Consider the following 26,996-nt stretch of genomic DNA (forward strand, 5'->3'; position numbering starts at 1 on the left):
GTTGACCGTGTCCAGCAAGAGTGTGGGATGTCTCCATCAGAGGAACCAGTGCCCTTAAGGCATTCTGCCCGTAGAATAGCAGGCCAGCATTCTAACCCACACAACTTACCCCGACCAGTGGCATCCCAACATGAGGTTTTTGGGGGCTACAGCTCAACCCTCTCTTAGTACTATGCAGTGTTTTTTTTTTTTTGTTTTTTTGTTTTTTTTTAAGACCTTGGTGACAGTTGTTTCACTTAGTCACTGGGACGGTGACCTTTCAACGTTGGGGTGGATATGGCAAGTAGACACATTTTGAGGTGCCCGGGAGCGATTTTGTTTATTTAAAATAGGGACTTTTATTTCTGAACATGGCAGATCGACAGTAGCTTGCCCCATAGAGCCCAATAGTTGGCTTTGAAAGAGAGGACTTGACAGGCATGATCGGCCGGTCCGCGGACTCGCGCTGCTTAAAGTCTCGTGGGAATTAAGCAAAGTAGCGTTTGTTCTCGTGGCGGCATGCACGAGCTCCGGTGGGAAAAGGCAGGTTGATGGTGAAGCTGTTTTAAAGTAACTAGATGGTGAGAATTTTATTGGTGTTGGAATAACTAAAGTGGACTACGGGGACGTGTTATCTGATGAGCCAGCTGCCTCTGTATGTGAAGTCACAATTTGAACAGTGAGTTTGGGAGCTTCAGGACCCCGCTGTGTGTGGGAGCTTCAGGAGCCCGCTGTAAGTGGGAGCTTCAGGAGCCCGCTGTGGGTGGGAGCTTCAGGAGCCCGCTGTGGGTGGGCGCTTCAGGAGCCCGCTGTGGGTGGGCGCTTCAGGAGCCCGCTGTGGGTGGGCGCTTCAGGAGCCCGCTGTGGGTGGGCGCTTCAGGAGCCCGCTGTGGGTGTGCGTGCAGATGCTAATGGGATTGACCCAGACCAGCCAGTGATAAACAGCCACTGTTTTGTCCTCCTTGTTTTCTGGTTATGATCTCTGCTTGGTTTGCCAAGGGGCAGGTTGCTCCCTTGAGAGTAGGTTCTCCCCATTTATTTTTGCTGTGTCACTGTGTGGAGTGTTTGAGTGCATTTGCTTTATTGTATTTGGGATTTATTTATTGATGTACTTATTTATTTTGGATTTAGTTTTGGGTTTTGTGTATTTTCTGTTATACTTGTGGGTTGAACACCTGGCCTTGGGAAATAATTGCTCGATATTTACTGCCACCGTAATTTCAAATATCCAGCAATCCATTGGTAACAGCCTTGTTGTGGGTTCAGATTTTGTATGTGTGGGAGAATTGCCAGAGTAATCTTTTTTTATTGTTTATGGTGGAGTGTCTTGGAAAAATTAGCTGCTTTAGCAGTTTGGCCCTGTAACTTCCTGTTAATAAAATGTTCCTTTTCTAAATGTTATTGGTTGTGACCGCATTGTTGATTATTCTCATTTATTAATAAATTTTCTACGCTTCAGCCTCAAACCGTTTCTGTGTGCCTTATGAAGGTTGAGTTGATTACTAAAAGAGTAATTAAATAAGGTAACCAGGGGTCACAAGTGTAAAAGTTTGAGCTTTTTATGTATTATAATTGTTTATATTGTTTTTTTTATTTTGTGAAGGATAGAGTTTATATTTTTATCTTATTTTTTTTTTACTTTTATTATAATATATATTGTTTATATAGTAACAAGTAACAAACTGGAAAAGCCTTGTTCAGCAAGTAATCTTATTTTATCTGTGTAGCGCCCCTTTCCCTCTACGGTGAATACTTATGTATGTGTTTACGAGATAAGTACGGGGGCTTGGGTTCCAGTAGTAAATGCCAAATTTGTAAAACTCTTTAGTATTGACTGGATTATGTTGCTAGGTAACCAATAGTACTTAGTGAATTAAATAGACTGTAAACAAAGCAATATCACCCGTTTTAGCTTGATTCAAACTGTAATTCAGTTTATTGCTGCTTATTTTCTCTCTCTGGATTAATTCTTTGCAAGGTTATCAGTTTAAATACTTCTTGTCCCCTTTCTGGTTCTGTTTAACAACGTAGGACAAGTGGAGCAATTATGTAAACAATGTACAATTCACCATAAACACTTAACCATACTCCCAAGATGAACAAAATGCACACCTTCACCTTTGTGCAGTAATAACTAAATGAAACAAATCATTTGTTTTCATATATCTAGCATGCAGTGCATATGCTTATGGCGGCTAAAACCCAATGTACCCAATGAACCGGTTGCAGGCCTGTTTCGTGGCTCGGGTGCGTGGTGGCCTTAAAACAGTAAACACACTGGCCGCTTCACTCCGTAGAGCCAACAAAATGAAATAAAAGGGTGACGTATCGAGCTTTAAGTTATCTTGGTTCAGTAGTTCGGAAGGAAGGTTCGTTACTCACGCCCGGGGCTCCGACCCCGCGGGAAGTTGCTTGGGCTGTTGAAGGTTCAACCGGCCAGGATTAACGAACGGCTCCGACCCCCTCCTCTCAGTGTGGGACGGCTCTCCCGTTGCAGTGATAACAGTCCCTCGTTAACGGCAGAGGATACTGGATACGGACGAACGTCTGACTGTTTTAGTCAACTTCGATGCTAGTCAGACTACACTGTAGCTGTACTGGACACGCTAGCCTACAACTGGAAGCTGAGCTACTCACGGGCAAAACATACGGCAGTTCGGTGCTGCTTAAATGCCGTCTAACCGACCGCGTTTGGCAGATAAAGTCACCCACTCACACAGGGCTATCGCACCGACAACCTAGGGCAGGTAATGAACTTATTTTTCTCCAAAAACCTTGGAAAATGTCGTTTGTAGTGCCGTCGCTGCTCCACACACACGCCCTCTCGGTCTCCCAGTCTCTCCCTCGTTCGTGTTTTTTTTCTCTCTTTCCCGCCCCCTCCCACCGAACCAATCACTAAAGGCTCGTACAGGTTAACTATTGATCTGTCAAATCGCGTGAGGCACAGAGGGTTACTGACAGGCAAGGTAAACTTGGTTGCACTGCGCACATGGCAAACTAGTACCTTCCAATCTAACTTTAAGAAAACCGGAAATGTCAACTTTTATAAACTATAAACCCAACTATTGTATAATTATTTATTTATCAAACTTATGTACCAGAACTTATCACTTAATTCCTTTTAAAGGGCTACATCTGTCCTGAGTTTTGGAACCAAGATGATTGTGTCAGTTCCTTACACTTCAAATGGGAATGACAGTGAACTCTGAAATTTCTGGAATCTCTAGGAATTGCACTAGTTAATAACTTGTTTGCATGATCACCAAATGTCATATCAAACTCTGCATCCACAAGCATCACCAGCAGTGTCTGTCTGTGATGATGACGACACAGCTTCCTGTTTTTCTCTTGTAGAAATGTGACCTTACCATATTGTCGCAGAGCAGTCTGTATCAGGCTTAAAGCTGATCTCAGCACTGCAGGACCCGTTTAGATTCCATGTTGGCAGTTTTGTGCTATATTCCTTAAAAATGGTATTATCAAGACTTATTGTACTATTGCAAGACCACCCATGGCGTAGCTTTGGGATGATCAACCTTGTTCTTGTTGTTTTAGAAAAATTCGTTGAGCAAGACTTCGTGTGCCCTTGTGGATGTAAATTTGCTACCGCATTTTTCCTTTTTTACTTGATGATACCTCTGATTCTTGCCATTGCCTTTGGCGTTTACTTGTGGAAGTCCAACATCTGGTCTGATTCTGGAACTCCACAGCATCAGAATTGTTCCAAATGCGGTTATACATGCTGCGCGAAATTTCTGACCTGTACAGTTCCACTTGTTGTTTGGCTGGTCTTGTTCTTTGGTGATGGCAAATATTTGGCCTGTGTAAAAATATTGTGCGAGTGTGACTCAACAACGACTTCCAGGGAGAAATTTACAATTTACGTATCTAAGGTAAGCTAAATTTCCTAGATTTCCTTCGGGATCAATAAAGTATCTATCTATCTATCTATCTATCTATCTATCTATCTATCTATCTATCTATCTATCTATCTATCTATCTATGCTACTTTTACTTAAAAGAGAAGTCAATTGATTTTTCAAATTTTCTCCATAAATCATTGAAAGGCATATATTCTAATGGCTTATAAGCCCCCCAAAAAACTCATATTAGACCACTAAATAAAAGGCATTAATTACGTTAACAACTTATGTAGCCTAATTACATTTTTGGCAGCAATAACATAATTTTATAATTAAAGGGACATTGCAGTTAATAACTTCTCATTTTGAAACATTTGTTACCTAACTAACATGAAATGATGAGGCAAACTAACAAACAAACAGCAGAAATAGCATTTGGAATGTTTTTTATTTTATTTTTCGATCAGCTACATTATATTACATGCATATATGTGAAATTTGTCATCTAAAATTAATAGATTAATAGAACACTGAGAAGGTGGGCAAAAATATTTTCAAAGGAAACATGATTGGTTTAGTATCCACCTCAGTACTTCAGCACTGAAGAAAGCTTTTATTCATGTCTGGGTGGAGAACCTTCCCTGCTTACAGTATTCAGTCACAAAAAGTGCAAAAGTCAGACACCACCCATCAAGTACAACCCCATTTTCACAAAGTTGGGACACTGTGCAAAATATAAATAAAAACACAATGCAATGATTTGCAAATCAAACCTGATTAAACCCTGTATTTAATTGAAAACAGTACAAAGATAACATTAAATGTTAAAAGTGAAAAATATTTGCCCATTTTCAAATTAGATGCCAACACATTCCAAAAAGTTGGGACAGGGGAACAAAACATTGGTAAAGCTGTGTGATGCTAAAAAAACACCAGTTGGTTGTTTGGCAACAGGTCATTAACGTGACTGGGTATAAAGAGCGTCTCAGAGAGGCGGAGTCTTTCAGAAGTAAAGAGGAGGAGGGGTCACCACTCTGTGAAAGACTGCACCATCAAATAGAGCAACAACTCAAGAATAAACATAAAACAGCAAAGAGCTTCTGCTTTCCATCGTCTACGGTGCAGAATATCATTAAAGACTCAGAGAATCTGGAGAAATCTCTGTCTGTGAGGGACGAGGCTGAACACCAGTATCTGCTGGCCGTGATCTTTGGGCCCTCAGGCAGCACTGCATTAAAAACAGTATATATATATATATGGACATACTGACAGTACTGTGCTGTCTTTTTTCCAGATTACAGCTTTGGGTGTCATTGCCTTCATCCTGATTGTAGCAGTGATTGATCGTTGCTGTGGCAGATGCTGTGCCAGATGCTGGGTTGGATCCTGTTGTGGATGCTGTGATGAATTCTTTGAAGAATGTATAGCCAGCAGGTCTGTTGTTCCTCGTGGTCATTTATTTGTAGTCACTATAGCTATAACAGCAAGCTAGAAGTTCAATATATTATTAATAAATTGATGAGACAATAAACAGATACAAATTTAGATGACTAACTGAGACTGCCAAGCCAAATTCAGTTTAAATTCTATTAAATTCAACTTGGACCAAACAAGATCATTTAGTTGTTGATACATCCAAGAATGTAACAGTATGTTTTATTTATGATGGCTCTTTTTTCACAGGTGTGAGCAGAGTCTTTCTCAACTGTTCTTTTGTCACATTTGTCTTCTTTTGTTTATTCAGTTAAACACAATCAATCAATTTTGTTCAAATTACTTTCTGGTTTCTTATCTGTTTCTTGTATTCTTGTTAGTTGTGTTACAATGTGAAGACACAGAGCAACTAGAGAGGATGTTTTGAAAATGAAAGATTGCATTAGTAGAATAATCATCTATAGATTTAAAAAAATCTTATTATAACCTATAAATTCCAATACCAAATACTATATCTGAGGTCATTATGGACTTTTCATTAAAGCAGGTTTTTACAGCATCTTTATTATTCATTCAGGCATTTATCTCACACATTCTCCACCAATATCTTGTTTTTCCTTAAATGTGTTCTTGAGAAAAAGTCTACATCAGACTCATGTTGTGGTCTTAAAGAGCATACTGTACTCAACTTTGTGCTCGAGTGTGTGTAGATTCTGTTCTTACTTATGTACAAATAAGAAAACATTGCTGACTGTCAGAACCTTTTAAACACTGCATAAATGGGTTTTAAGAAGAAATGTATCCTTATGAACGGTTGATGAATGAGGCCCACTATTATCATCAAGCATCATGAAGTTCAAGGTTCAGTGTGTAGATATGCTGAGTAAACTGGGAGTATCAGGGTTTAGATTAGTAACAATGCTTAGTGTGTTATTTGCATTTTCGTTGGTGTTACTGGTGTAATCAGTTGAATACAACCCCTGGTATTAAACTTGTATTATGGGATGCCTTGTCATCATCAAACATCCTTTCAGCTGATGGAATAAGAAACGTGTCCAAAATTTCAATGTAGACTTTGGCATTTATTGAATGCCCTTTTACAACCTTCCCATCTTGTTTGTACTTGGTCCAGATTTTAGACACAGCCGACTGGGAACAATCAACATCTTTTGCAACATTCCGTGATGATTTACCTTCTTGAAGAAGTTTTATAAATCTCTCCTTTGTTTCTACTGACATCTCTTGTGTTGCAGCTGTGATTCATGTCTATCCACTTAGTGCAACAGCTCTCCAAGGTGTGAGCACTCGGTTTTAACTGAAGACTAACTAGCAGATTTAATCAGGTGTTTGTTTTAGAACTGCAAATTACAGAGTGATTCCATAATATTTCTCAGAATTTAGTCATTCCATATTTTTTTTCCTCTTGTTGGTCTAAAAATACAAGTGTGACTGATTACAACAATGATATTTCTTTCCTGTTTTTATTGGTTTCTTAAGTCTCTTTGATGAACTTTTTTTCCACAAAATTAAACAATTGGAAGAATTTTTGCCAGGGGTTGTATTCGGTCAAGAAAAATTAACCTAAGTCAGTGTTTCTACCAAATGACATTATGTTTTTGACATAATTTGAAAATGCATGTTGTGTAAATTTCATGAAGGATGGACCAAAGTAAATGGCCAAAAATGACTTGGAAAATAATCTGGTTCCACTGACTTACATTGAAAGTAATATACGTTTTTTCCTTCTCCTGTAAAGTGACCATTTTTGAGATACGAGGTTTTGTTCCGACAGCAGTGATAAAAACATCTATTAAAAAATACAGAAATATATATACAGTATATTTAAATTTAAATATGAAATTAGGCAAAACTTCATTAATTTTTAATTTTTTTGTCTCCCCAGGACAGAAACATCTTCAGTGTACAGAGTACGCTGTGCGGTAAAGCGCACTGTGCAGCGCGCGAGTACATATCACTTTTCCGGAAACTCTGTAAGAGTCACGGAGAGAGAAGATGTGGCTCTGTGTTCCGTCTCTGATGGTACTACAGTTTATCGGATTACTCTTAAAGGGGATCAGATCTCTAAGCTACAGGAGGGAAAGACTTACATTATAGAAAACGCCACAGTGAAGGAGGACCATCCAGTCTCTGAAATGATCCTGGGAAATGAAACAGAAGTGCTCCGGATGGATCCACTGCAGCTGGATGAGAAATTAATTTGTAAAGTGAAAGAGAGCATCAGTCCTTCTTCAGAGAGAGCAGCTCTGAATGATCCAGGACTTTACCTGAAAAAGGGCTACATAACCCTGACAGGAAAAGTTGTTTCAGTAAGTATTATGATTCCTGGTTCATCAGTTTGTTCATGTTCCTCAAGGTCAGTTCACTCTTGGTTTACTACCTTAAAAAGAGGGAAAAATGGGAAGTCAAAGTGATCCAGATACAGAGGCCTGAATCTGGATTCTCTCTCAAACTCTTAGAGATGTTCCGGAGCCCTTAAAACGTGTTTATTTTTTTATTATTTATATCACAGGTTACTAACTTTCTCTAATGCAGATGTGATGATGGTAGGGATGCGCAGAATGTTAATAAAATTAAATTAATAATTAAATAATCATTAGTATTATTCAATCTTTGAGGAGTGTCACTCTTTCCCTGGCACTCTATTGGTAGTTATTATTGTCCTCACTCTGTTTTTCCTCTTTAGCCGAGCGCTCCCCGGCTGATTCAGGGAATCCCTGTGAGAGATATTGTGATTGAGGAGGCTGGTGTCAGGGTGACAGTGTTACTCCAGAAGGAGGCAGCAACCGAGCCACTTATGGCAGGCCAGGAGATCAAGATCACTCACGTCAAAGTGGGCAACACACAGGAAAAGAAGTTAAACTCCTCTGACTACACAGTTATTTCTGTGAGTATTATCAGCTTTTCTTTCTCTCCATCAGTACCTTCCAAATCCCGACTTCAACTTTCCTGTTCAGCAGATCCTCCTCTTGTTGGCTTGAACTGTACACCTGAACCACTTAAATCGTTTTTTAACAGTTTTTTTGTTCATTTATTTCACACACACCGTTTGTTGCTCTTAATATTTGGCTCATAACACGTACGGCCAATTCAAATTAAATCACACTTGATGAAAATGAGCTAAAATAAATATATTACTTAAACCACATCCACAACAAGTGATATTTTGGGCTTTAATAAAAGATTCAGCTGCATATTTTTATTTGTATTCTGTCTTTTGGACCCCAAAAAAGGCAGATTTTAAACATAATGATCCAACAAGAACACATACCTTCATCCCTGAATGAGTGTAAAATCAAGTGCTTTTTACCACAGAAGAGAAGTTTAACTTGCACCAATAATATTTTTTTTTTTCATAATAATTAGTGAAGACTTTTTTTTCCAATAATTCCTCTTGTTTAGTTGTATACACTTCCACCCATTAGTACCCGAAGGCATCTTTTAGGCTTCACTGGCTGGCATCACACTGAGCGATGGGTGGCAGGAAGGGTCATCCTACCCATCCAGAGAGAGCGAGAGCATCACATGACAGTGTCAACACTTAGAAAGCTGCACCACTCACTTTAAACTTTCATAAGAGTTCATTGCTCACTGCTGTGCGCTGTCTCCCTTCAGCTGAGCCATGTGATATGCAGTATCTGACTAAGTCGTGGTAACTCTCATCCATTAGTGACAGCTGAGGCCTTTTTGGTTTTAATGTTATAGGCTATATTTCTACTGAGGTAAATCCAGTGGGCAGGTGAAAGAAGCTGTGCCCTCTAGGTATTTAGTTTTGCTCCCTTGTCTAATCCTGTCTGCTTCTGTGCCAGAAGCTGGCTACCAAAGGTTTATACGTCAGGTTGTATGCAAATCTTTTATAAATGAAGCCAGTTATTCAGTGGGAATTTACTCACGTTCAAAGTAGCCTGTGGACCACTAGCAGCACAACAGCCCCAAAGGTTCAATGATCCACCAACTGACAATGGCTATCAGGTACAGATGTGTTTGAGGGGCCACAGCTAGTTTATATATATATATATATAGCTTTAGATATATCTCACTGCTGTTGGAACAAAACCTCATATTTCCAAAATAGTAAGCTTACAGGAGAAGAAAAACCTACTTTACTTGTAGTGTAAGTCAATGGAACCAGAGTTTTCTCCAAGTCATTTAGGGTTGGTTCTTTCGGTCCCTTCATCATGAAATTTACACATGATGTAAAAAACTACAGGCCTTTTCAAATTACTTCAAAGACTGGAAAATGTCAAAAATGCAGATATGAAGTTTTGTACATACCAAGAAAAATAAATGGGGAACACTAACACCTCCTAGATCTGAATGAATGAAATTCTCATTGAATACTTTGTTCTGTACAAAGTTGAATGTGCCGACAACAAAATCACAAAAATCAGTTGAAATCAAATTTATTAACCAGTGGAGGCCTGGATTTGGAGTCACACACAAAATTAAAGTGGAAAAACACACGACAGGCTGATCCAACTTTGATGTAATGTCCTTAAAACAAGTCAAAATGTGGAGGCCACACACACACACACACACACACACACACACACACACACACACACACACACACACACAACACTGAGCCTCGTGCCTGTATGACCTCCCTACAACGTCTGGGCAGCTCCTGATGAGGTGGAGGATGGTCTCCTGAGGGATCTCCTCCCAGACCTGGACTAAAGCATCCGCCAACTCCTGGACAGTCTGTGGTGCAACGTGGCGTTGGTGGATGGAGCGAGACATGATGTCCCAGATGTGCTCAATCAGATTCAGGTCTGGGGAATGGGCGGGCCAGTCCATAGCTTCAATGCCTTCATCTTGCAGAAACTGCTGACACACTCCAGCCACATGAGGTCTAGCATTGTCCTGCATTAGGAGGAACCCAGGGCCAACTGCACCAGCAGATGGTCTCACAAGGGGTCTGAGGATCTCATCTCGGTACCTAATGGCAGTCAGGCTACCTCTGGCGAGCACATGGAGGGCTGAGCGGCCCTCCAAAGAAATGCCCCCCCACACCATCACTGACCCACTGCCAAACCGGTCATGCTGAAGGATGTTGCAGGCAGCAGATCGCTCTCCACGGCGTCTCCAGACTCTGTCACGTCTGTCACATGTGCTCAGTGTGAACCTGCTTTCATCTGTGAAGATCACAGGGCGCCAGTGGCCAATTTGCAATCTTGGAGTTCTCTGGAAAATGCCAAGCGTCCTGCACGGTGTTGGGCTGTGAGCACAACCCCCATCTGTGGACGTCGGGCCCTCATACCATCCTCATGGAGTCGGTTTCTAACCGTTTGTGCAGACACATGCACATCTGTGGCCTGCTGTAGGTCATTTTGCAGGGCTCTGGCAGTGCTCCTCCTGTTCCTTCTTGCACAAAGGCGGAAGTAGCGGTCCTGCTGCTGGGTTGTTGCCCTCCTACGGCCTCCTCCACGTCTCCTGGTGTACTGGCCTGTCTCCTGGTAGCGCCTCCAGCCTCTGGACACTACGCTGACAGACACAGCAAACCTTCTTACCACAGCTCGTATGGATGTGCCATCCTGGATGAGCTGCACTACCTGAGCCACTTGTGTGGGTTGTAGAGTCCGTCTCCTGCTACCACGAGTGTGAAAGCACCATCAACATTCAAAAGTGACCAAAACATCAGCCAGAAAGCAGAGAGGTACTGAGAAGTGGTCTGTGGTCCCACCTGCAGAACCACTCCTTTATTGAGTGTGTCTTGCTAATTGCCAATAATCTCCACCTGTTGTTTATTCCATTTGCACAACACCTGTGAAATTGATTGTCAGTGTTGCTTCCTAAGTAGACAGTTTGATTTCACAGAAGTTTGATTTACTTGGAGTTATATTGTGTTGTTTAAGTGTTCCCTTTATTTTTTTGAGCAGTGTATATACACACACACACACCTGTCTGTCTGTCTGTCTATCTATCTATCTGTCTGTCTGTCTGTCTATTTATCTGTCTATTTATCTGTCTATTTATCTGTCTATTTATCTGTCTATTTATCTATCTATCTATCTATCTATCTATCTATCTATCTATCTATCTATATGTGTAACGGGGAGCGAGGAGGCGGATGCATGTGCTGAGATAAGCGAGATTTATTAGGGGCAAATCCAGGGTCGTGGTCAAAACAGTGCAGGTTCATATAGCCAACACGGACAGATCGGGGGACAGACAGAAAAACCAGAATCAACACAACAAACGGAGACCAAGACATCAAACAAAGACCGGCAAACACAAGCACCAAACACAGGGCTCAAGTATACAGGGAAAACGAGGGACAGGTGAAAACAATCAGGGGCGGAGTTACAAAAACGAAGGGCAGGACTACAGAAAGGCTTTAGCAGAGCTCAGTAACACTGAGATTAATAACCGATCACATTGATTTATCAGTCTACTCAGGCTTTAGCAGAGCTCAGTAACACTGAGATTAATAACCGATCACATTGATTTATCAGTCTACTCAGACTTTAGCAGAGCTCAGTAACGCTGAGATTAATAACCGATCACATTGATTTATCAGTGTACTCAGGCTTTAGCAGAGCTCAGTAACGCTGAGATTAATAACCGATCACATTGATTTATCAGTCTACTCAGGCTTTAGCAGAGCTCAGTAACGCTGAGATTAATAACCGATCACATTGATTTATCAGTCTACTCAGGCTTTAGCAGAGCTCAGTAACGCTGAGATTAATAACCGATCACATTGATTTATCAGTCTACTCAGGCTTTAGCAGAGCTAAGTAACACTAACACGTCAACATCCCAACGCGAGGTAATAACACGCTGGACCGTGTTTACACCAACGTGAGGGATGCGTACAGAGCCTTCCCCCGCCCCCACCTCGGGCTCTCCGACCACATCTCAATCATGCTGGCCCCTGCATACCACCCCCCACTGCGTCGCTCCAAACCCACACAGAAGACCATCACTGTGTGGCCCGGCGACGCTGTGCTGCAGGACTGCTTCGGCTGCACAGACTGGCAGGTCTTCAGGGAGGCTGCTGAGTGTGAGGGGGAGCTGGACCTGGAGGAGTACACATCTGCTGTTCTCGGGTACATCAGCAAGTGCACGGAGGATGTCACTACCACCAAGACTGTGACTTGCTACCCGAACCAGAAGCCCTGGCTGAACGCAGAGGTGCGTTCTCTGCTGAAAGCCAGGGATGCTGCCTTCAGGTCTGGGGACTCAGGTGAACTCAGGAGGGCTAGAAGAGAGCTGACTGTTGGAGTCAAGAGGGCAAAAGCAGCATATGCTCTGAAAATCCAGGGACACTTTTCCTCCCAGGATCCACAGAGTATGTGGAGGGGCATCAAGTGCATCACGGACTACAAATCCAACGTTGCACAAAGCTCCAAAGACCCATCCCTGCCAGAGGCTCTCAACAAGTTCTACGCCCGCTTTGAGAATCCTGACACCCCCCCCCCCCCCCAGCACCAAACTCACACACTCACCAGGAGAGGAGCCCCTCAGCGTGACACCAGCAGAAGTAAGGAGGACGCTGAGGAGGATCAACCCCCGGAAAGCTGCTGGCCCGGACAACATCCCCGGAAGGGTGCTAAGAGACTGCGCCGACCAGCTCTCGGACGTCCTGGCGGACATCTTTAACGCCTCCCTCATCCAGGCAGCAGTCCCCTCTTGCATGAAGACTGCCACCATCATCCCGGTCCCCAAGAGCTCTGCAGTGACGGGTCTAAATGACTACCGGCCAGTGGCCCTCACACCGATAGTAACAAAGTGCTTTGAAAGACTGGTTCAGACCCACATCAAAGCCACTATCAACGTCACTGTGGATCCACACCAGTATGCGTACAGGAGGAATCGATCCACAGAGGATGCCATCTCCTCTGTGGTCCACACTGCCCTCACCCACCTGGAGCAGAAGGATTCCTATGTTCGTATGCTCTTTGTGGACTTCACATCTGCTTTCAACACCATGATTCCTCAGACCCTGATAACAAAACTCTCCTCACTTGGACTGAGCTCTTCCATGTGCAACTGGGTCCTAGACTTCCTGACCAACAGGCCGCAGTCTGTGAGGATCCACAACATCTCCTCCCCCACCATAACCCTCAGCACTGGCTCCCCTCAGGGCTGTGTGTTGAGCCCCCTCCTGTTTACACTGCTTACATATGACTGCTCACCTATCCATCCAGGCTGTCATATTGTGAAGTTTGCGGACGACACAGCAGTGGTTGGATGCATCACAAACAGAGATGAGTCCAACTACAGGCAGGAGGTGGAACACCTGGAGGGTTGGTGCAGAGAAAACAACCTCTGCATCAACGTAAAGAAGACGAAGGAGATGATTGTGGACTTCAGAAGGGGCCATCATGACCACCTCCCTCTGCACATTGGAGGTTCTGAGGTGGAAGTGGTCGACAGCTACAGGTACTTGGGTGTGCACCTGAGCAGCAACCTCACCTGGAGCAACAACACTTCCACTCTGGTCAGGAAGGCACATCAGCGGCTCTACTTCCTCAGGAGGCTGAGACGAGCTGGACTCGGGAGGGCAGTCCTCACCTCCTTCTACAGATGTGTGGTGGAGAGCGTCGTGTGCTCCAGCATCAACGTGTGGCATGGAAGCTGCTCTGCTGCAGATAGGAAAGCACTGCAGAGGGTGGTGAAGGCTGCACAGAGGATTGCTGGAGTCAGCCTCCCCAGCACCACAGACATTTACACCTCCAGATGCAGGAAAAGGGCTACCTGCATCAGGAAGGATCCCAGCACATGCACTTTTTGTCCCGCTCCCCTCAGGCAGGAGGCTGCGGAGCATCAAGTGCAAAACAACCAGACTCAGAAACAGCTTCATACCAGAAGCTGTAAGGCTCCTAAATTCCAACTGACACTTACAAGAACAAGTACTGTTACAGGCACTGTCACTTTAAACCGCACTGAGACACTTTATCTAGACACTTTATCCACTGCTCTAAGTCAATATCATGCTGCTATAGCAACTTGCACTCTGGACTTCATATTGCTGCTAGCTTCCTACTCTCCCTCTCTTGTGTACTTCTATATATTTATCTATTTTAATAACAGCTCTTGGGTGTAAACTGGACCATGAGATCTTAATTTCGTTCCACCTCATGTACCATGTGATGCGAATGACAATAAAATCTCCTTGAATCCTTGAATAACCGATCACATTGATTTATCAGTCTACTCAGGCTTTAGCAGAGCTCAGTAACACTGAGATTAATAACCGATCACATTGATTTATCAGTCTACTCAGGCTTTAGCAGAGCTCAGTAACGCTGAGATTAATAACCGATCACATTGATTTATCAGTCTACTCAGACTTTAGCAGAGCTCAGTAACGCTGAGATTAATAACCGATCACATTGATTTATCAGTCTACTCAGACTTTAGCAGAGCTCAGTAACGCTGAGATTAATAACCGATCACATTGATTTATCAGTCTACTCAGGCTTTAGCAGAGCTCAGTAACTCCCACTGCCTGTAAGTTTTGTCTTAATTCTTATGGGGGCCACCCAGTGGCTCGGGCACGTACCCATAAAAGCCATGGGATAATCAGGGCTTGCAGTTTTTACTGCAGGGCTGTTTGAGGGATGGAAGTTCAAAGGCATTCAGTTGTGTTTTTTGACCTTGCTGATCAGAGATTTCTCTGAATTCTCTCAATATTTTTTAATCTCACATTATGCACTGTAGAGGGTGAAATGCTTAAAAGCACTTAAAACCTGCACAATTTGGGAGCATCTCCTCAGTGTTATATTCTCATTGTCATTAATCTTAACCGTGTCTTGTTTCTATTGCTTCTCCAGCGGAGTGCTCAGACCCCTGCCGAACCCAACCCGAACCCCGCTCCCAACCCCGATGCTCAAGACGATGAACATGCTGTTTAAGTGGTAAATGGTGTGCAGCTCGAAGACATTCCTTCCAACCAATAACTTTGGGATTATTTTAGCTTCTTTCAGCCATTACTGTTAATGTTTTTGTTCTGTCCTGTCACTGATTCAATTCTCTCCACTGTTACTCATTCAATTTTCTATTCTGCTACTGATTCAGTTTTCTGTTCTGTTACTGATTCAGCGATTCAGTTAATTTCTCTGTCACTGATTTTAGTTCCCTGCATCACTGAATCAGTTTCCTCCTCCGTCAATGATTCAGTTCATTCCTCCATCACTGATTCAGTTTCCTGCTTTGTTACTGATTCAGTTCATTCCTATAGGACTATATAATGGATCATTTTTGAATGCAACTACTCGTGAAACCCATCTGCATAGTTTTGGGCCTTAGAGTAAACACTGGTGTTCATGTCTGCAGCTCTCATGTTGCTGAAAGTGATGTTTATAAGACTTTCTGGTTGATTCATGCCCAAACTTGGTGCTGTACACCATCATCTTCAGGGGCAGTCGTGGGCTGGAGGTTAGTGAACCAGCCCTGTGACCGGAAGGTCACCGGTTCGATCCCCTCAGCTGACAGTCTGTGACTGAAGTCACAGGGAGTGATGCTCCCTGGGTGCTGTGGATAGGGCTGCCCACCACTCCGGGCAAGTGTGCTCACTGCCCCCTAGTGTGTGGGTGTTTCACTGCACGGATGGGTTAAATGCAGAGCTATTATTTCACAGTGACAAATGGTTGTTAATTCTATTCCATCATCTCTGCTTCACAACTTTCAACAGCCCAACAACAGAGGCTCTCTTTGTTCAAGTTCATGTTTAGTCATGTTCATCCACATGACTGTCAGGTTTGCAAGGTTTATTGTCCCTCCTCATTGATCTACATGATCTGGCCCTCACTGTAACCTCCTCATTCACAACGTTTGAAACCACATGTACGTATAAAACATTAATACATTAAACATAAATACAATTTCCAGTCAGGTGAGCTCGCTAGGTCAGTTAAGTTTGCTTCCTATGGTAAAGAAAGTTATATAGATGTACTTTAATGATCTTGTATTTTTTTTCCTTCTTTGTATTTCTATTTTTTTTACTTTCTATTTTGTAATCTTTTACATATTCTTTTATTTCTTTGGTTTAGCTAAGAAAATGTCCCTGGTGTTGTAAAAATGCTTTTTTCATTATTTTAATTTTCAAATACTTTGAGAAATCAAATACACAGCTTAACACATTTGTAACAGATCAGTAAAGGCTTTATGTTTGAACTTTTCATAGCGTGTTTTATTATGTCTGCTGAAGACGTCTCCGGATTTCTGAGACGACAAACTTAAATATTTGCTGAAAAGAAACTCGTTATTAAACCCTGCAGCCTTTTCACTGTGAATTCCCGGCTCCTGCTACACCTCCTAATTCTCTTAGTGTCTGTTTCTTGTCTTGCCTTGGGCTTGACTGAGGTGGTCTTCACTACAACACTGGAATAAGCGTAAAGGCAGGGATGTGGAACTAAACGGAAAACTGGGAGCGTTTCTCTCCTCTTAGGTAATGAAGCAACATCGCCATCTAGGTGCTGAGGTGTGGATAAACACCCAGAGGAGATAAACACAGTGAACATAAAGTCCTGTTGATGAAACATCAGCAGGTCTCAAACTCTTCAGCTATAAAATAAGTCGCACTGCACTCATGATAAATAATGTGAAATAAGCGTTAATATATACAAGAGGACCCATTCACGTCCTGCAGCGGTGTATATGGTAAGATATAGAAAACCGTGTACTTCCATCCTTTTGAACTGCTTTGATTATATGCAATTGGGACTTTTTACCATGATTTTACCATTTTTAACATGATAAGCTCCTTTTGACGCATCAACCTTTCATCAGGTTTGTGATCACATGTGTGCCTTAGTGCCCATTTTATGGGGCTAAAGTATGTTTCTGACCTGTCCACTACATCTGGACTGGTTTTGTGACTGTGCTCTTACGTCTGACCCACATTACCCTGATATAAACATGGTGTGTAGGTGTATATGAGTGTATATACCCGGCAGTTATATAGTGTGGATATTTTATAACATCTTTTATGGCTGCGTCTTTTTGTTTAGTTTGTTTATCATCACTGCATATTTACATGTTTATTATTTGTATTCCTCGTTCAGTTCACAAAAGCCCTAGTGTTGCAAGCCGAATTTGGTCGCTTAATGTGGCCTAGAACCATTTACGTCAACTGGTGCATCTCTGGGTGAAACCGGCTGATAAAACAGAAAATTTAAATAATTCCGAGGGCCCAACAGGACTGCGTCACGGCCCTCACTTGGCCCGTGGACCTTGTGTTTGACACTGGATTTAGTCTATAAATGCACTTTGTAGTTGATCTGATTCTCTGCATAATAACTCCATAACCCTTTTACCTCGTTCATCAATGATCAGGACCCCAACCAGGATCACTGCAGAGCAGGTATTAATAATAATAATAATAATAATAATATTTTGCTCTCAGTACTGCAATACCACTGGCTTGGTTGTAAACACCTCAGTGTCTCTGCTGGAGTGAGAACACCGAAAAAAAAATGCCAGTAGCGTCCTGTGACCACCGATGAAGGACAATCACCTGATGACCAACACAAACTGTGCAGCAGCAGATGAGCTGTCGTCTCTGACTTTACATCTACAAGGTGGACCCACAAGGTAGGAGTGTCTAGTACAGTGGACAGTGAGTGGAAAAACTGCTGTGTCCAATACACCACCCAAATAATACCTGCTTTGTGGTGGTCAGACCGACTGCAATCTGTAAGTCAGGAGAACCTTAAAATGGCCAGTGAGTGTATATATACATGTGGGAGAGACAGACAGCAAGACAACGAACGTCTGAAGCCTCCCTCACGGCGCTGCATCAAATAAGAAAAAGTAAGCAAAGTTAGTCTGAAATCTTTCTTTGTTTGATTACCTCATACAACCCCAATTCCAGTGAAGTTGGGACGTTGTGTAAAACATAAAAACACAATACGATGTTTTGCAAATCCTTTTCAACCGATATTCAATTGAACACACTACAAGGACCAGATATTTAATGTTCAAACAGATAAACTTTATTGTTTTTGTAAATATTCACTCATTTTGAATTTGAGGCCTGCAACACGTTCCAGAGAAGTTGGGACAGGGGCGTGTTTCCCACTGTGTTACATCACCTTTCCTTTAACACTCAATCAGCGTTTGGGAACTGAGGACACTGATTGTTGAAGCTTTGTAGGTGGAATTCTTTCCCATTCCTGCTTGATGTACAGCTTCAGCTGCTCAGCAGTCCGGGGGGCTCCGCTGTCGTATTTTGAGCTTCATAATGCGCCACACATTTTCAATGGGAGACGGTCTGGACTGCAGGCAGGCCAGTCTAGTACCCGCACTCTTTTACTACGAAGCCACGCTGTTGTAACACGTGCAGAATGTGGCTCGGCGTCGTCTTGCTGAAATAAGCAGGACGTCCCTGAAAAAGACGCTGCTTGGATGGCAGCAGATGTTGCTCCAAAAGCTGGATGTACAACCTCAATTCCAGTGAAGTTGGGACGTTGGGTAAAACATAAACAAACACAGAATACGATGATTTGCAAATCCTTTTCAACCTACATTCAATTGAATAGACTAGAAAGACGAGATATTTAATGTTCAAATGGATAAACTTTATTGTTTTTTGCAAATATTCAATCATTTTTACACAACGTCCCACTTCCCCCTCAGAGAGCTAGTGGAAGTGGCTGGGGAAAGGGAGGTCTGGGCCTCATTGCTTAGGATGCTGCCCCCGCGACCCGAACTCCGGAGAAGCGGAAGATGATGGATGGATGTTTATGCTGTCTGCTAAACTCTGCTTTATTTTCCCATTCCCTCAATCACTGCACTGCAATTAGTTGCTATCCTCTTTTGCTGCGTGTCTTCGGTTTGTTCTCAGTGCGCCAGTGTTCGAATCTGAAGATCCAGTTGTGGTTGTGGTGGACATAAAACCAGAGGACATTTAAAATGATATTCCATCCCATAGTGTAGGTCGGTTTCTACCTTTTTCAAAGCCAAAAAAAATAGCGTTGCTGGTTTTACTATAAAGGCTGAAATGGGCTTTCAGAAAATGTCAAAGCAAACACGTTTACATTTACGGCATTTGGCTGACGCTCTTATCCAGAGCGACTTACACTTTGATCATTTTACACAGGAAGGTGAAGTTAGGAGGCTTGCCCAAGGACTCTTATTGTTATAGTGTAGGGTGGTTACCCAGTGGTTTTTGGCTTTGATTATTAGGTTTAGATGTTTTAGGCTGCTGTGTTGTTTTATCTCAGCTTGTTTTATGTCAGTCACGTTGTTTTTTGGGGTCTGCCGGCTGTGGCGGAGTTCTTCAGGGTGATTAGGTTTAGGTTTTATATTTGCTGTGTTGTTTTCCTCCACTTTCTACATCTCAGCTGTATGTATTTAACTTTAACAGTTATGTCTACATCTACAGCCAGATATAATGATACTGCAGCATGTTTGGGAATTCTGTCTACCAGAGCGTCATACACATTTTTTCACAGGCCTGTCCAAAATTGTTGCACTAGCATTCAAACACAATACCTGTCACTGCAAAATCGGAACAAGCTCTTAATATATTGAGAAACAACCCCTGAGTGTGGAGTCTGAAAGCTCACAGAGAAGCCCTCAAAGACCAGTTGGTGAGCTGAGTCAAGTGTAGGTGGGTCCTCAAGAGTTGGATTAAGAAACACTGAATCAGTGACTGGGTGTGGATCTGCATTTGTGAGGAGGGAATAATCGAGGGCTATGGCTGGTGACCGTCACAGCGGCAGGTTTGGTGACAGAGACAAGGACAGTTGTCTGTTTTGGCACAAGGGCTGGCAGCAGTGCTATCCATTTGCCTTAGAGGCACGCCTTCTTGTTGGGCCTGAGTGTTTGCTTGACCTTGGGAGGAAACGTCTTCTTCGGGGAGGTGGGATGAGCAGTTCATATCTCTGTGCTCTGAGGAGCAGTTTGGTTTGTGGTGTTCGCAGCAGGCTCGACAGTGGGCTGAGCTGCGGGGCTCCTGGAAAGTACAGGGGAACCAATAGAGTTAATGAGGAGCACAAACAGGACACAGGTAACAGTAATCATGAGGATAAGCCAAGGTGGAGTGGCGTTAGGTGGGAACATCATGAGATTTTGCAAATCTGAGTAAAACCTTAACTATAGACACTGAAAATGCATTGCAGTGAATGGGGCAGATGGGTGTATGGGTGCAGGAGCAATCATGGCATCTGCTCACAGTGTGCATTAAATAAATGTACCATTTACTAAAGCAGGTAATTCCACACCAGCTGAAACAGAACCTGCAAAACAAACTATTTTGCGGTCCATCTTCTTACATATATACGTTTCATCTGACATCACTAGGCACATTTTACAGGGGCTGGGCAGTCACAGCTTTATCACTCAGGTCGGCCTTTTAAACCTATTTGTTTAACATCAGTAAGAAGGAAGCATGAGACAAGCTGAAAAAGGAAACATCCCATCAGAAATACTTATTAGTGATTAAACTAAATTCTCTGTCTTTTTTCACATAAAAAGCAAAAAAGTATTAGCCATTTATTCATTTGGCAGATTTTCACTCTGGGCTGAGCACAAGCTCTTAACACATGAGGAAAAAAAAACTGTAAAATTTTGAAAATGTATGAAAATAGCCAATGTATTCATGCTTTTATTTAGGGTAAACAAGTGAATATAATCATTGGAGATGGACAGAATTCTGTGTAAAGAGGCCAAACTTGAGAAAGGGATTAAAGCAGCACCACAGTGCTGCTAATAACACAACTTTAGGGTTCTCTAAGAGATCTCCACACTACAAGGTGAGAAGGACTCCTCCTCTCCTGAATGACTCTCAGCTCACCAACAACCTGAACGAGTTCTACTGAACACACAAAAGACAATCTTCAGCCTCTCTCTGCCAGTCTACTGCATCTTTTGGCAACAGAGCTGGTGTAGTCTGAGGTGTCCTTGAGCAAGACACCTAACCCCCAATCGCTCCCAGGGTGCCATGGATAGGGCTGCTCACTGCCCCCTAGTGTGTATGTGATTTTTCGCTTTAGGGATGGATTAAATGCAGAGGTGGGATTAATAAAGTATCACTTAACGAGACCCTCCGGTACTCTGCGAAGGCAAAGGTTGTTTCTTTTGGTTCTCCCCTGTAGATCCCCACATTTTGCCATTAGCACTTTAACTTCTCCACGTAGGATTGGCAGTGTAGCTTTATTATCACATCACTGTGCGAGATGACAGTTTGGTGTGGCGTTCAACTCTCTTATTGATCAAGTCAATTGACACATTTGTTGGTTAGTGAACGATCGTGGCACAGATTTCCTGAGTCCTGCATAGTCTCGTAGACGAATCGAGCACCGGGGCTTTACCGGGTGCTGCCTTACTTTCGTGCAGCACAGCTCACAGAAAAACTCAATCCATCCGTTTCAATAACCTAATCAACATATATCCGTGTTCTGATGATAGCACTAACACCTTAGATCTAAAACTTGGACTACTCAATATAAGATCACTAAACTCTAAAGCAGTCATCGTAAATGAAATTATAAGCGACCATAAATTTGACTTTTTCTGTCTTACTGAAACGGGTTAGACCAGATGAATATTCAGCTTTAAATGAAGCCACGCCTGCAGGCTATAATTATGCACATAGGCCAAGATTATCATGCGAGGGAGGTGGAGTCTGTATAATCTACCAAAATACTCTCGATTTCAGTCAGAAACAATGTGACACTTTCACTTCCTTTGATATCCTCTCTATTCATGTTACAAATCTGGTCACAAAAAAAAAGACGTTTTCATTATTTAACATTTACAGGCCACCAGGGCCATACTCTAACCAAATCTTGATGTCACTGTTTTGTCTAATTACAGGCCTGTTTCTAACTTACCGTTTATATCAAAGATCTTAGAAAAAGCTGTGGCCCAACAACTCAGTTCATATCTACACAAGAACCATATATATGAAAAATTCCAGTCTGGATTCAGGCCACACCACAGCACTGAGACGCTCTAGTTAAGATAACTAATGATCTTCTTCTTGCCTCTGATCAAGGCTACGTATCCCTGTTAGTGCTACTTGACCTCAGCGCGGCTTTCGATACAATAGACCACAATATTCTCCTAGAAAGGTTAGAAAACATGGTTGGAGTCACAGGGACGGCCCTATCATGGTTCAGATCTTCACAACGTTATCAGTTCGTTAGGGTAAACAATTTATCTTCCACTCATTCAAAAGTGAGATTTGGAGTTCCGCAGGGCTCTGTTTTAGGGCCATTATTATTTACTCTACACATGTTACCATTAGGCACAGTTATAAGTAACCACGGCATTAACTTTCATTGTTACGCAGACGATACGCAGCTGTACAGATCAGCCAAGCCTGATGACCAATACAGATTAAAGGAAATAAAGGGCTGTGTAAAAGTTAAATGTGAAATGCTGGATGTCACGGAACTTCCTCCTATTAAACAGTAACAAAACAGAGGTTCTCCTTCTGGGTCCAAATTAGCAAGAAGTAAATCACCAGATTTAATCCTAAATCTCGCCGACTTTCCAGCCACACCTGGATCAGCAGCTAAAAATCTCAGCGTCATAATAGATTCAGATTTATCATTCGATCAACACACAGGACAGCTAGGACAGCTTTTCTACATCTTCACAACATCGCCAAGATCAGAAATGCCCTGTCGCTGCGTGATGCAGGAACACTAGTACACGCCTTTATTACTTCCAGGCTAGACTACTGTAACGCGCTACTGTCAGGATGCACGAGCAGGAATTTAAACAAACTCCAATTAGTCCAAAACGCCGCAGCCAGGGTCCTCACTAAAACTAGAACATCTGATCATAATAGTCCAGTCATATCATCACTTCATTGGCTGCCTATTAAATTCCGCCCTACATGGTCTCGCTCCTGAGTACCTGCAAGACCTTATTTCTCATTACAAGCCATCACAATTACTCAGATCCCAGAGTGCTGGCTTATTAATAGTCCCCAGAATTCCTAAGGCTGCAGCTGGGGGAAGAGCTTTTTCTTATAAAGCTCCCAAACTCTGGAATGATCTTCCAGAAAGTGTTCGGGACTCAGACACAGTCTCGATCTTTAAGACTAGGCTGAAAACTCACTTGTTCAGTTTAGCTTTTGGTAGCTAATGTTCCCCCTAGATAAAGGCAGCAGATCCAGGGGTCCATGGACACAGGGAATTATAGTAAACTGTGACGCTGGTGCTGTCGTCCCGCTGCTCGCACGCGGTCACTCAGGTTTGTGGACGGTGGAGTGGAGGGATGCCAGACTGTCTCAGAGTGCTGCCGTGTCTGTGTGTCCTTCTGGTTCTCTCCTGTTAGTTAAGCTGTCATAGTCAGATCTGCCGGAGTCGTTAGCCACACTCTGGGAATGTTCACATTCCCTGTTTTACATACAAACAAAGACAATAAAACTAATTCCCTCTCCCTGCCTTTTATCCGAGTATACAATCACCCATATGTCCGGCTGGACACTGAAGGACGACTGATTGTTGAGCTCTCCTGCTGCCCACTTCAGACCAGCTGCCCACGCCCCAGCTACCACCACCTGCACTGGACCAGCTGCCCACCCTACACTGATGTTCTCATAGACTCCCAGCTATTCCTACTACTAACACTACTGCTATTAATATTAGTAGTATAATAACTCTGTAGGCAGTTTGACCAGAGGAGGACGGGTCCCCCCTGGTGAGCCTGGTTCCTCCCAAGGTTTCTTCCTCAGCTCTGAGGGAGGTTCTACTTACTACTGTCGCCCCTGGCCTGCTCACCTTTTTACATTCTTGTTAAAACTATCTTTTCTGGAATTCTGTGAAGCGGCTTTACTACAACATCCGTTGTAAAAAGCGCTACAAATAAATTTGATTTGATTTGATACTGTGGTGCTACTTTAGCAACCAATAATAAGATCATTAATATTTTATAGCCTTCACTGGGCACAAAAAGCTTTGTGCAGGAATACCACAAATTAGCCACAGTTTAGCAGAGCTAACGGCGCATGTGTCACTCCTTCATGTTCCCCCTATCGGTCCTCACGTCAAATTTAAGTCTAAATACATGAAGTTCAAAGACTTTGGGCTTGGTTAAAAGAATCAGGTTTGTTTATCTGTTGAGATTGATGACTTACTTGATCAGTGAAGTCCAGGTACTTACAGCCCTTCTTGCAGAATTTATAAATCAGTGCTACAGATGAGATGAGGATAAGGACAATGAAACCTAGCAACTGGAACAAAAGACAACACGGCAGTGCATAAACTCATGAGGTCACAGAAACAGGTCATTTACAATGTTAACTTCTGTCCAACAGAGTAAGAGCGATGGTGGGAATGACTGTAGTATATTCGTAGTATAGTACAAGGTAAATTTGTTATCTTGAAATCACAAGATAACTAACTCGTTATCTTGAGATAACTTTTGTTATCTCAAGATAACAAGACATAATGACTTACTTGTCAAGATAGCAATCTAGAAATTTCTACCTACCTCATGGCCTCTCTGGACTTCCATGGGGATTCTTATTTCGTATCACAATTAACATTAACCACTTAAAAGGCCAGGGCTCACTGGGCGGCCCAAAGGTTTATTACACACTTCTATAGCTTAAGAACAGCTCGGCCAGTTTGCATCCCTGTGATTACTGAATAATAACTCTTAGTAATGTAATAAGCCTGAGATTTTGAGGAGTTTACCCCTTTTAAGGTGCTACATTGCAACTATGATGGGTTACAGGGCATTGCTCGACTGTACACCAATATTTCTCACAATGATCAGTAAAGTTGAGCATTGGTAGCTTACCTTAGAGACGTAGAATGATTTAAGTGCTTTGCGCTCGCCAGCAGTGAGTGTTTGATTTTTTTCACACCATTTCCATGGAGACGGATTAGCGCTGTCAATGTAATCTTTCTTTAACTCAGTATATAAACAGGCTATGTATCTACCATCACAGAGGAACATGGCCAGCCAAACAACAGACGGAACCGCACAGGCCAGAAGTTTCAGGAAAGCTGAACAACATTCTCCACATGATGAACATTTAAAGCTCAGAAGGTAAAGTCCAAAGACAAAAGCAATGAACATGGGCACCAGTAAGTAACAACAGAAGAAGGCCTCTGTGTATCCGCTTTCACAGGGGCACACGAAATCAACCTCAACAACTTTTTCCAAAACCACAAGAACGAGGCTGAAGAGCACGCTGCTGCTGTACGGGTGCTGTTTAAAGAAATCGCTCCACTGACGCAGCGCCATCTCTAAAGCTTAAGAGCAACACAACACCACTAACTCAGAATCAGAACCAACCCTTACAGCGTCCGTCAGCTTGAAGACTCACGTTCCATCTGCAGGAAGACGTTAGGATCTTAAGACTATATGAGCTGTGAAAAGAGAAAAACAGGAAGCCCGTGTGGCCACCACAGTCACAACTGCTATTCTTGTCTTGCAGGCTTCCACGTTTTCACGCCTGGGCTGTTTCAGCACCTGAATGCTCTGAAGCCGCTGAGTTATGGTTTCTTTTGAGGTGTCTTTACACTCATCTTGTCATATTCATGGGTTTCTTTATATTTTGTTATCTTATTTTTTACGTAAAGTCAGATTCTCTGTTAAGGTGTGTGTGCTCTGTTGAGGGCCTCACTCGCCCGCCCTCAAGAGAGGGAGCGAATGTATAGAACAGTGTGTGCCGGGGGTCCCTGATTGCATTAGAATAAGCCTTTCCAGATGTTTTCTTATGGGGATGTATGGATGTGTGTGTGTCTCTAATCATCATGTGTGTGTGCGGTCATTCACCATATATAAACCAGAGCCAACTCGGACACAGGAGGGGATCCCACATTGGCCTTCGGGACTCTCACAGGGCTTTAGCACTATCCTTTAATTTGAAGTTGTTCATGTTTAAATCCAGATAGTGTCTACAGGGCTTTCGTCTCCCCACCTACACAACAGAATAGACAACACTTTGGCATATGAGAACACGCCAGGCAAGCTCAGACCCCGACCACCTCTCAAGGTGGTCTCAGTTCGGTTCGTTTGTAGTCTGTTTTATGGCTCGATTAATTTGTGCATTGTTAAAACAAATGGCCCAGTGCTCAATGGTGCTTAATGGTGAAGACCTTGAGGCTCACTGTATACAGTCTTCCAGCAGTTCAGCAGGTAAAAACAGAGCACCAACAATTATTTATAAAGATAATTTATGCGCAATGCAGTTTTAAGCTGCTTTCACACTGAACGCAGAATGAAAAGTGGTCTGAACAAGAAGTTGTCTGAGATCTCAAAGGCCCAGAAAGAGGCCCTCTTTATACTTGGCACACTATATGTAAAAACACTGTATAAGTGAGTGAGCTCATGTTTGGGATTTGTTGAGACAGCATTCTAGTCTGAAAGCTGGATATGCAGATCCTCTTGTGGAGAAACACTCCACTCCACTCACTACATGCTAATGTGGCGAGTATTCCCACAAAGGGGTTGGTTTCTAAATCATTTTAGTACCAGCCACTGCTGTCAGGAGTTGTGTGTTGTTGTTTCAGCCCTCATAGAGTCTGGAGCTGAGGGGAAGTTCATCCATTCCAGTGGAAGACCTGTCGACTCTATTGTGTCAGCGCTGGATGAAACAACTTTCTCTTCTAGTCACTGAACAATCAGAATTTGAACTCATACTATGTTTACCTCGGTTAGAAAGCCATAACCCCACAATTTCCTGGTTAAAGTGAGAAATTCCGAAATGGTCCAACTTTTCTTATCACACCTGTATTTGTCCACCTATAGTTTCAGTCAGATCCACTTCCACTGAAA

General features: G+C 42.8%; 2 protein-coding genes across 3 annotated transcripts; one reads left to right on the forward strand and one right to left on the reverse strand.

Annotated features, from left to right (window-relative positions):
- The first annotated feature begins 221 nt into the window (after window positions 1-221).
- LOC108417063 lies at window positions 222-15,734 on the forward strand. 2 transcript variants are annotated; one of them, XM_037546310.1, is made up of 5 exons: window positions 222-560; window positions 5,137-5,276; window positions 7,180-7,603; window positions 7,981-8,181; window positions 15,080-15,734. In XM_037546310.1, exons 1-5 carry the CDS (start codon window positions 558-560, stop codon window positions 15,158-15,160), a joined length of 849 nt encoding a protein of 282 aa, XP_037402207.1. In that variant the 5' UTR covers window positions 222-557; the 3' UTR covers window positions 15,161-15,734. The 2 variants fall into 2 exon arrangements, with proteins under 2 accessions (XP_037402207.1, XP_037402206.1); XM_037546309.1 differs by lacking the exon at window positions 222-560 and adding an exon at window positions 3,175-3,872.
- A 3,483-nt stretch (window positions 15,735-19,217) lies between these two features.
- Window positions 19,218-25,511, reverse strand: LOC108416516. Its single transcript, XM_017689465.2, has 3 exons — window positions 25,011-25,511; window positions 24,343-24,438; window positions 19,218-20,205 (listed from the first exon to the last, which is right to left on the reverse strand). Exons 1-3 carry the CDS (start codon window positions 25,458-25,460, stop codon window positions 19,945-19,947), a joined length of 807 nt encoding a protein of 268 aa, XP_017544954.2. The 5' UTR covers window positions 25,461-25,511; the 3' UTR covers window positions 19,218-19,944.
- Window positions 25,512-26,996: the final 1,485 nt, after the last annotated feature.

This window comes from Pygocentrus nattereri, chromosome 16, assembly GCF_015220715.1.
Source record: "Pygocentrus nattereri isolate fPygNat1 chromosome 16, fPygNat1.pri, whole genome shotgun sequence".
Lineage (NCBI taxonomy): Eukaryota > Metazoa > Chordata > Actinopteri > Characiformes > Serrasalmidae > Pygocentrus > Pygocentrus nattereri.

Excerpts from the sequence above, each read along its gene's own strand:
- LOC108417063 (XM_037546309.1), top strand. The coding sequence starts at position 3,450 with ATGGTATTATCAAGACTTATTGTACTATTGCAAGACCACCCATGGCGT. Across the intron at positions 3,873-5,136 it reads TTACAATTTACGTATCTAAG|ATTACAGCTTTGGGTGTCAT; the intron begins GTAAGCTAAATT and ends TCTTTTTTCCAG. Across the intron at positions 7,604-7,980 it reads TGACAGGAAAAGTTGTTTCA|CCGAGCGCTCCCCGGCTGAT; the intron begins GTAAGTATTATG and ends TTTCCTCTTTAG.
- LOC108416516 (XM_017689465.2), bottom strand. The coding sequence starts at position 25,460 with ATGGCGCTGCGTCAGTGGAGCGATTTCTTTAAACAGCACCCGTACAGC. Across the intron at positions 24,439-25,010 it reads AATCATTCTACGTCTCTAAG|TTGCTAGGTTTCATTGTCCT; the intron begins GTAAGCTACCAA and ends CTTTTGTTCCAG. Across the intron at positions 20,206-24,342 it reads ACCTGGACTTCACTGATCAA|GAGCCCCGCAGCTCAGCCCA; the intron begins GTAAGTCATCAA and ends TGTACTTTCCAG.